Here is a 10812-nt window from a genome sequence, read left to right on the forward strand (position 1 = left end):
AGTTTGTTTCCTTGATCGACCATAGTCTATTATTTTTATATTCCTTCAAATTAAACATTAAAAGTCAAATGGTTGATCACTCTATTAATGGAATTCACAAGTAATCAAACTTTAATTGCGTGTATTAAAGTGTTTTTAAAACTAAGAAAAAAGTTGACGTATATTTTTGAAATAAGATTAAAAAAAAGGTTTGACTATTGATAAATTATTTATACATTTTGATATTAAAAAACGTAAAATAAATTAAGTCTATCCTAGTAAAACTTATCAGAGGAAATCGGTAAGGTAAACAGGAAAGAGTTTTAAAATCGGCGCTCTCCTCTTCTATCCCTTCCACGGGAGTAAACACATCAGGAGGGTCGAACTGGAATTTTCCTTTTCATGACTCGTTCATTGATACTGTTGCAATTCATCGCGGCGGTGGTCGTCTTCTCTTCGTTCGATCTGACGACCCTCCGCCTCCTCCCCCTCTCAATGCATCCTCCGATCTGATTCCACCGCCATGGCCTCCTTCCAACCTCTCGGCGGTAGCTCCCGCTCCGGCCGCATCCTCGCCCCCGCCCTCGACAAGATCATCAAGAACGCCGCCTGGCGCAAGCACTCCAACCTCGTCTCCGCCTGCAAGGCCGCCCTCGACCGCCTGGAGACCTTCTCAGACTCCCCCGACCACTCCTCCCCCCTCCTCGGCATCCCTCCTCCAGACGCCGACTTCGTCCTCCACCCCCTCGTCCTCGCCATCGAGTCCGCCTATCCCAAGGTCACCGAGACCGCCCTCGAGTGTGCCCAGAAGCTTTTCTCCCACGGCCTCCTCCGCGGCGACATCAACCTCCCTGCCGACGCCGATAATACGCTCGGCTCTTCCGCCTCTCGCCTCCTCACGTCCGTCTGCTCCTGCTGTGGGATCGGCGATGAAGCCCTAGAGCTCTCCATGCTCAGGGTCTTTATTGCCTCCGTCCGTTCGCCCTTCGTGCTGATCCGCGACGAGTGCTTGGCCCAGATCATCCGGAGCTGCTACAACGTGTACCTTGGCAGCCAGAGCGGAGCCAATCAGTTGTGTGCCAAATTGGTCCTAGCTCAGATCGTCGTCATCATGTTTACTAGAGTGGAGGCTGATTCCCCGGATGTCAGAATCCGGATTGTTTCTATTGCCGACATGATGGATCTATCAGATAGGAACTTGAATGATTCCAGTCTGGTACAGTCCGCGCAGAATTTTATTAATGAGGTAATGGCAGGAAGAGACGCAGACCCCCTGCCTTCTAAATCGAACAAGGAGGTTTCTCTGCTCCGCGATGCAAAAGGAGAGGCGGTTGCAAATGGCGGTGGATTGAGCAAGATCAGAGAGGATGGTTTGTTTCTTTTCAAAAACTTGTGCAAGCTCTCAATGAAGTTCTCCACGCAAGAGAATCCTGAGGACCCTCTCTTAATGAGGGGGAAGGTTTTGTCGCTGGAGCTTCTAAAGATAGGAATAGAGACTGCTGGGCCTCTTTGGCGGGCAAATGAGTGGCAAGTGTTTTTCATTCCTTATGTGCCTTCAACTTTCTGCTTTTGATACACCATATAATCATAAGCGAAGCTTGGTTTCTTATTCATGGCATAATCCAGCATAATCCTATGCATACCATTAACTGATATTATCTGACCTGAAATAGTGGATTATCAAACAGAAGTTGTAATAAAAAAGGTGGTTCAAGAAGAATAATAGGATGACTGTGTTTTGTTTTGGGTAAAGCAGAAAACAGTTTTTTAATTCACTCATAAGCCCATTTGAGCACCATTTAATGAACTGAATATGAGCCACAAGGTGAGTCAGGATGATTAAATGTTCTAATAGAAAAACAATCCACATTAAGCTTTAGTCACTATACAATTATTTCTGGTAGTTTTCATTATCCATGCCTCATGAATGCAAAGGGCAGTCAATGTGATTGAATGCCTGAGCTACACATTGAATCTAATGGAGAACAATTGGTTGCAATTCAGAACACTGGAGTCAATGCTTTATAGGTACGTGATGTGCTTAAGGATTATGTAATTGTTGGAATGTTTTGATGAGTTATAGTTCATGTGAATAGAGAGAGAAATAGAGTTGCTGGTTGTGCTAATTAAAATATTATGTGTTTTGATGAGTTTGTAATTTCATGCCCATAGAGGGAAAGATAGCTGGGCAACTCCACTCATGGAAAAGTTGCCCTTTGATTTCAGAGTTTAAGATGTTATACCTTTAATTAATAAAGTACTCTTTCCTGCATTAAAAAAAATACCGCTGTGGGTTTTGGTTTTAAAATTGACACGAGTATCTAGTGCTTATGTAGAATATGATAAAAGGCTTGTAATGTATATAGTGTTGCAATTGTTGAGAGTGTCTTACTGTATTGCATATGCTGGTAAATTTACATGAATGGTCAATTATAGGTTTTATCTCTTAAGATTAATATTGTTTTATGCAAATCTTAATAGTGTATGTTATTTGCATGTGATATTATGCTAATCGACTAGAATTTTATTAGAATAAATGTGAAACAATCAAATCTAAGGAATGTAACTCCAACAGCGATAAAGAAAAAAAAACTGAAGGATGAATATCGATGGAGAAGAAATTATTCTAGAAGAAGACCTTTAGATATTTCTGATTCTCTTATTTAATAGAGGCAACATACTCAAATTATTATTCATAGTGGTTTGTTAAAATCGACTTATTGACCACTTATTTGAAAAACTCAAGCAATTTAGAAAGACCATTTATTCATTTATATTCTAAATGCCTTCCTGCATCTGTAGGCAAGCATGCTGGATTAGGCTACCTGATGTTCAGGACTGACTCGACCTAAGAACCATTATTGTCAATATGCATCTACTATGATAATCTGGCTGATCACTTATTAGTTATCACTGAAGTTCACACTATTAGGAAATGTATCAGCCTGTACATTTGTGCTTTGTTTACTTCGAATCGCAGATGGAGGGAAAGGAATCAATGATGAAAGAAGAGGAAAGAGGAGAAACAAGAGAAAGAAAGTAAACATGAAAGGGAAAGAGGGAAAAGATTCTCCAGAGGCCACGACTAACCAGGCGAGCTCGAGCTTGTGACCGTGCAGCTAGGTCGCTAGCTCGTGCTGTAACTTCAGTGTTCAGGGTCGGTTCACAGTTGGAGTTCATCATTCTCATAACTGAATTTTTGAGGGAGGATGAAAAGTTTGTCCCGCTGATTTTGTGCAAATGAAAAAATGGATAAAAAATAGTTCGCTGATGGATTTAGAATTGATCATTCTATTATTTTTATCAATAATTAAATTGAGGAATGTGTCTTAACTCTCATGCAATCCATCCTTTCTCTCATCCGCACTTTGGAGTAAAGAAGACATTTAACATAAAAAAAAATGTGGAACCGCCACATCAGCGGCCCCCCTAGAGCCGGTCCCATGGATATGGAGGGAGGTAAATGCAGGTACACCGGTGGAAAGTGCATAGCGGAGACGTTAACCCCAGGCAGTGACACCCCGGGGATCAACCCCTTAACCTTTCAGCCACAGAACCATGCACTCCCCATCTGTGCTACGCCCTGGGGACAAAGAAGACATTTAACATGGTTGAATGGATGGAGAGCTTTTTCTTAAGCTTTCATAAGTGAAAATTCTCAATTGGACAAAAAAACTTGTGGTTTCTTTTGTTCTTATTGTTGTTGTTGCGGCTGCAATTGCATAAATTATGATCGATTACATGCCTTCTGAACATAAGCTCACTTTCGATGTGCTAACTTTTTAGAATCAGGAGGATTGTAAATACATTTCAAATGGTACGTAAATCAATTGTTAACAATAAAAGAAGATGGAGAACATTACCAAACATTTGAAAGGATTGTGGTTAATATATCGATTTATTTATTTGTAAAGTCTACCATGATAAGGTCTAAATATGATTTCTCTATGTAAAATTACTAGGTTTTGCTTCGAACTACTGTGTTCATCCCAAAAAGTGAGCACTTTTAAGGTATCTATTTTATTCTGTTGTCGTCGTCATCTTGTGGTTGTTGTCTTAAATTGATTTTTTAATGAATTTTTAACTGTTGCTCCTTTAGTGTCTTTAATTTGATAGAATTAAATAGTTATAAATGCATATATTTTCCAAATGAAGTTGAATTTAATCTACCTTACTTTGAAGTAATGTATGATCAAGTGATCTGGCCTATCAATAAATCAATCTCTTGAATCTGTTTTAAGATTTATTGAAAAATAAGCTGGGTAAAGAGTTCTGAGATTTTTCATTTGTAGCTTCAGTGGATAATGTATTTTTCAGTGGATAATGTATTTTTCTCTTGCAAGATAGTCTATAGCTATAATCTAACTCTCAGTAATTCAGTCTCAGGCAGTCGGGGTAACAATTTTTTGAGGATATTTTGCACAAAAAATATTTCTTGTTCTCCAATTTGGCATTGATTATAAATTTTCAGATTTGTGTTTTATGCAGGTTTCTTGGAGCTATCAAACAATACCTTTGTTTATCCTTATTGAAGAACAGTGCACTATCAGTGATGAGTATTTTTCAGCTTCTTTGCTCTATTTTCATGGGCTTATTGTCAAAATTTAGATCAGGGCTGAAGGAGGAAGTTGGAATTTTCTTTCCTATGCTTATCCTCCGTATCCTTGAAAACATTCTTCAGCCTAGCTTTTTACAGAAAATGATTGTTCTCGACCTATTGGAAAAGATCTGCCAGGTTTCGCAGATTATGGTTGACATTTTTGTGAATTATGATTGTGATGTGAATTCACCAAATATCTTTGAAAGGTAGATCATATCATTCAACACTTGTAAAACTTTGCTCTCTTTTACAAGCGATCCCAAACCTTTTTCTTTTTAGCTGGTAACCAAAATATGATTTGTAACTTCAAAGTGGTATGATGATGACATTTCTTCTATTAGTACACTTTTAATTCCATCAGATAATGGCAGGGTTGTTAATGGTCTTCTGAAGACAGCTCTAGGTGTTCCTCCTGGATCGGCAACATCGCTATCCCCAGCACAGAATACCACATTACGGATTGAGTCAGTGAAGTGTCTCAATTGTATCATTAAATCAATGGGTGTATGGATGGACCAGCAGCTGAGATTGGGTGATTTTGCTCCAGAGAGTCGTGAAAATGAGCATTCTTCAGAGAATCTTACTTCTTTGAATGGTGAGGAAGGAAGTGTGGCTGACCATGATCTGCATTCGGATGCAAACCACGAGCCCTCTGATACAGCTTCACTGGAACAACGCAGGGCATATAAGTTGGAGTTTCAGGTAAAGATTTTTCTCTTTTTTTTTCTAGGATGGGCACATTGATGCTTTTTCTTCAACTTTTGTTAGTTTGATTTGTGAGCAATGAATCATATTAGTTTTTGGCTTATGTTTGCAGAAAGGCGTCGCATTGTTTAATAAAAAACCTTCAAAGGGTATTGATTTTCTAATCAAAATCAAGAAAATAGGCGCGTCTCCTGAAGAAGTAGCTTCCTTCTTGAAGAATGCTTCTGGTCTAAATCCATCTGTGGTTGGAGACTATTTGGGTGAAAGGGAAGACTTCTCTTTGAAAGTAATGCATGCATATGTTGACTCAATAAATTTTGAGGGTATGAATTTTGGTGAAGCTATTAGGTTCTTCTTAAAAGGTTTCAGATTGCCTGGAGAAGCACAGAAAATTGACCGCATAATGGAAAAGTTTGCAGAACGTTACAGTAAATGCAACCCGAGTTCTTTTACCAGTGCAGATACTGCTTATGTTCTTGCTTATTCTGTGATTATGTTGAACACTGATGCACACAACAACATGGTCAAAGATAAGGTGTATTACTAATGATGTTCTTTGGAAGTTAAATGCAGCTGTGCTAAAATGTCATTTCTCATTAACTTTGCAGATGTCGAAATCTGAGTTCATTCGCAACAATCGAGGAATAGATGATGGAAAGGATTTACCAGAAGAATATCTTGGTTCTTTGTATGATCAAATTGTGAAAAGTGAAATAAAAATCAGTGCTGATATTTCTACTCCACAAAATAAACAGACAAACGGCATCAACAAGCTTTTGGGATTTGACAACATTTTCAATTTGGTCAATTGGAAGCAATCTGAAGAGAAGGCATTAGGAGCGAGTGATCATCTTATTAAGCACATCCAAGAGCAATTTAAAGCAAAAAGTGGAAAATCAGAGTAAGGATGATAATTAAATCTTCAGGTTGTTTGCACGCAGTTTTTCTTTTTTTTTTTTCATTTCTTAGTGGTGGTTAGGTCTATGTTCTATACTGTCACGGATACAGCGATCCTAAGATTCATGATGGAGGCTTGCTGGGCTCCCTTGATGGCTGCTTTCAGTATGACACTCGACCAAAGCGATGACATGTCTGCCACAGCACAGTGTTTGCAAGGCTTCCGATATGCAGTGCATGTCACCTCAGTGATGCATATGCAGACACAAAGAGATGCTTTTGTTACGTCAGTTGCTAAATTCACATACCTCCATTGTGCTGCTGATATGAAGCAGAAGAATGTTGATGCTGTTAAGGTGAATAATTTTGTAACATGAACCATATGTTTGTATTTCCATGAATGTCCCCTTTTTTTATCTTGATCACGGGTGTTCACGCACCACATAGTATGGAAAACTATTTTCCATTTGGGGCAGGAGTGACAAGGCTGAACGCTTTCCCAACAATTCCTTTATATGGATTTGACCTTTGGCATATAGCTCTCTGGATCTAGCTCATTTATTGCTGGACCAAACAACTGTTGGTTCCATGAATGTTCTTTTCATCCTCTTATCATTCTGTTTGATACAATGCATATCTACACTTTAGTGCCACAAGTTTATTGCTTCATTGATGCTTGGATACTGACTCATCCGATAAAACAGATTAAATCCCAAGAGTATTTTATTCTCATCTTAGGAAAAATTCATCTTAGCTTCATTCTTTTTCCTTGGGGATCTTTTGTTGCACCTGATCTCTTCCTTTTTACCTCATTAAGTAGAAGAACAAAAATGTGTTTATGCTTTTGCTGCATGCTATGAAGCAGTAGACAGAACTATACAAATTAAATCTGGATCTGAGCATCTGGATGTTTAAACTATTTGAATCTTAGCAATAGACAGACTATACAAATCAAATCTAGATCTGAACATCCTGATGTTTATACTATTTGAATCTTTCTCATAATGCATTCTATCTACTATGGTAAAATCAGTATAAGTCTTAATTGTATATCATGTTAGTTATTTAGTAAGTTTCTTTGTCGACAGGCTATAATATCAATTGCCATTGGAGATGGTAATTATCTACAAGAATCCTGGGAGCACATATTTACATGTCTTTCACGGTTTGAGCATTTGCACCTACTAGGAGAGGGTGCACCACCCGATTCTTCATTCTTTACAGCACCACTCACTGAAGCAGAAGACAGAGCACAGAAAATAACATCCGTGAAGAAGAAAGGAAATGCTCTTCAAAATCCAGCAGTGATGGCAGTGGTTCGAGGGGGTTCTTATGATAGCGCATCCATGGGAAATAAGGTTTCCGCTTTAGTTACACCAGATCAGATGAATAACTTCATTTCCAATTTAAATCTGTTGGACCAGATTGGTACTTTTGAGCTAAACCACATATTTGCTCATAGCCAAAGATTGAATGGTGATGCAATTGTAGCTTTTGTGAGGGCCCTGTGTAAGGTTTCAATGACAGAATTGCAATCTCCAACAGATCCTCGTGTTTTCAGCCTCACAAAAATAGTTGAAATTGCGTAAGATTTATTTAATAATTGTCTCAAAACATGTCTGTTATTAAGCTGTTTTCTTAGCAAGTGAAACTATTTAATCCGAGCTCACCTTTTGTCCATGCAGGCATTACAATATGAATCGTATACGATTGGTTTGGTCCTGCATCTGGAATGTTCTTTCTGAATTTTTTGTTTCAGTTGGGTTGTCAGAAAATCTTTCAGTCGCAATCTTTGTAATGGATTCACTAAGGCAATTAGCTATGAAATTTTTGGAGCGAGAAGAACTTGCTAATTATAACTTCCAGAATGAATTCTTGAAACCTTTTGTGGTCATCATGCAGAAAAGTAATTCTTCTGAAATTCGTGAGCTTATTGTTCGATGTGTTTCTCAGATGGTTTTGAGTTGTGTTAATCATGTGAAGTCTGGGTGGAAAAGTGTTTTCATGGTATGCTTGAATTATCTTATTGTTTTTCTATAATTTTTCCCACGTTCTCAAGCAGTACCTTAAATTATGTTTGCTTTCATGGTGATTATGTTGGGTTAGAATTTTGTGAACTTTTGTGTAGATGATATTAATGCTTCTCCTATGTTTAGGTTTTCACAACTGCTGCTGCCGATGAACGTAAGAGTATTGTACTGTTAGCTTTTGAGACCATGGAGAAAATAGTTAGAGATTACTTTCCTTACATAACTGAGACTGAGACCACAGCATTCACTGACTGTGTGAAGTGTCTGATTGCATTTACAAATAGCAGATTCAATAGTGATGCTAGCCTCAATGCCATTGCATTTCTCCGGTTTTGTGCTGTTAAACTCGCAGAAGGAGGCCTAGTGTGCTATGATAACATTTCCGAGGGCCATTTAGGGAACAGAGATGGTTCTGATGGAAATTTGACTGAAAAAGATGATCTTGCTTTCTTTTGGCTACCGTTACTAAAAGGTACTCGTTTGTTTTTTTTGTGTTTTTCTTGCTATGCTATAGTCTAATCAATCTATACGATGCATTTTCAGGTTTATCAAAGTTGACCTCCGATACTCGGCCAACTATCAGAAAAGGTGCTCTGGAAGTACTCTTCGATATTCTGAATGACCATGGTCACCTTTTTACTGACACCTTCTGGATCAATATCCTGAAGCTTGTGATTTACCCCATTTTTAGCAACACACGGAATACAACTGTTGGTCAAGTTCTATCAGTTCATGATTCTCTGTTTCCTGACAATGATTCTGCAAAATCTGAAACTGATACTTTGGCAGCAAAATGTTTGATTGACCTATTTGTCAATTTTTTTGAGGTATTGCAGTCACATCTTGGAAATGTTGTAGGTATTGTTACAAGTTTTGTGAGCAGCCCCTACAAGCAATACGCTAATGCAGGAATGGCTGCCCTACTCCATTTAACTACCCATCTGGGAAGCAAGCTATCAGAAGAAGAATGGAAAGATATTTTGGTACCCTTGAAAAAGTCGGCTGCTTCGATGCTGCCTGTTTTTTCTAGTATCATAAGGGTCATGCAAGATATTGAAATTCCGGATAGAAGCCATTCTGACGAAGAACGATACTCTGATCATGAATACATTAATGAGGATGAAGAGGAGGCTAATATGGAAACAACATCTTACGCAATTGTCAGAATGAAGAATCACATAAGCGTTCAGCTCCAGATTGTACAGGTACCATTCCTTTTTTAATGGTGATGCCCTCATTAGTTTATTTTCGTCACTCTTTCTTCAATATGTATTTCTAGTGCCAGCGTGTTGTTAAACCTTTCAAATAAGAACAATTGCTCTTAAGTCCCTAGGTGCTCTAGTTTGCCTGACTGGTTATTATGAATCCCATGAAATTAACTCTGACAAATGCGTATCATATTTCTATTTTAGAACATCAATGTGATTTAAAAAGGAAAATTCAAATGCTTCAAATCTGATATGTTGTTCCCCTGATGACAAGTTTTTTATTATTTTCTGCTGTGGTAGGTTGTGAAGAAACTTTATGAAGTTCATCGAAAGTGCTTTTCGGCTGCTCATGTTAGCATCCTACTGGACATACTTACATCCATCGCTTCACATTCAAGCGAAGTGAGCAGCGAAACCACCACACATCAGAAGTTGCAGAAAGCTTGCTCCCTCCTGGAAATTCCTGATCCACCAGTTGTTCATTTTGAGAATGAATCTTACCGGAACCTGCTCAAGTTCTTGCAAACCATACTCATCGAAGACCCTGCTCTGTCCGACGAGCTAAAAATAGAATCGCTTGTTGTGTTCGTTTGCCAGAAAATATTCAAGATCTATTTAAATTGTGCCGGACGACAACCAACCGATTGTGAGATTTCAGATGCCGTCCCAACCGTTCATGGGATACTCCATTTGGGCAGTGCTAAGAAAGAGGAACTAGCTGCGCGGACATCATTACTGGTGCTGGCCTTGCAAGTCCTAGGTGGCTTGAGGCAGGATTCATTCCGAAGGAACTTGCGTATTGTTTTCCCATCGATGGTTAGCCTTGTAAGCTGCGAGCACAGCTCCAACGCAGTGCAGGACGAGCTACATGATATCTTTCATACATCGATAGGACCACTATTGATGAACATATGATGTACACATATAATTATCGCATTTTTTTTCTTTTTGAATAGCCTTTCAATTACTTTTTACTACTGCGGCCTCTGTGATATAGTCATTGTTAATGCCTCCCCCTGTGTTCATAAACAACTTTTAGCACCACAAAGGTTTTTGCCATCCAAAGCAATGCAACTGCGAAGAGACTTTAGCATGCATCATTTTTTTTTTCTTATTGCAGATGCCAAACTGATTGTGTTAATGTAGAAAGTGCACTTTTTTTTTGAAAAAAATATTCAATTGGAATTATTCTATGTATTTACTTTATATTTCTTATTTGTTTGTGTTAACGTAGAAAGTATTTAAAAAAATAAAAATAAACGGGCAAAAATTAGAAGAGTATTCCTTTTTATTGTTGTAGTTGTTATAATAAAAGTAATCATTTTATAATTTATACATAAAATATTATTATATTGAAATATTTTTTTTATTAATTTAATAAAATTAACTAAAC

General features: G+C 38.2%; 1 protein-coding gene across 1 annotated transcript; it reads left to right on the forward strand.

The window, feature by feature from the left end:
• The first annotated feature begins 320 nt into the window (after positions 1–320).
• On the forward strand, positions 321–10478 carry LOC122021849 (brefeldin A-inhibited guanine nucleotide-exchange protein 1-like). Its single transcript, XM_042580015.1, has 11 exons — positions 321–1506; positions 4468–4785; positions 4951–5281; positions 5397–5819; positions 5893–6185; positions 6264–6537; positions 7270–7766; positions 7867–8188; positions 8338–8683; positions 8755–9416; positions 9720–10478. The coding sequence occupies exons 1-11, from the start codon at positions 503–505 to the stop codon at positions 10332–10334; spliced, it is 5085 nt and encodes a 1694-aa protein (XP_042435949.1). The 5' UTR covers positions 321–502; the 3' UTR covers positions 10335–10478.
• Positions 10479–10812: the final 334 nt, after the last annotated feature.

This window comes from Zingiber officinale, chromosome 9A (genome assembly GCF_018446385.1).
Source record: "Zingiber officinale cultivar Zhangliang chromosome 9A, Zo_v1.1, whole genome shotgun sequence".
In the NCBI taxonomy this organism is placed as follows: domain Eukaryota; kingdom Viridiplantae; phylum Streptophyta; class Magnoliopsida; order Zingiberales; family Zingiberaceae; genus Zingiber; species Zingiber officinale.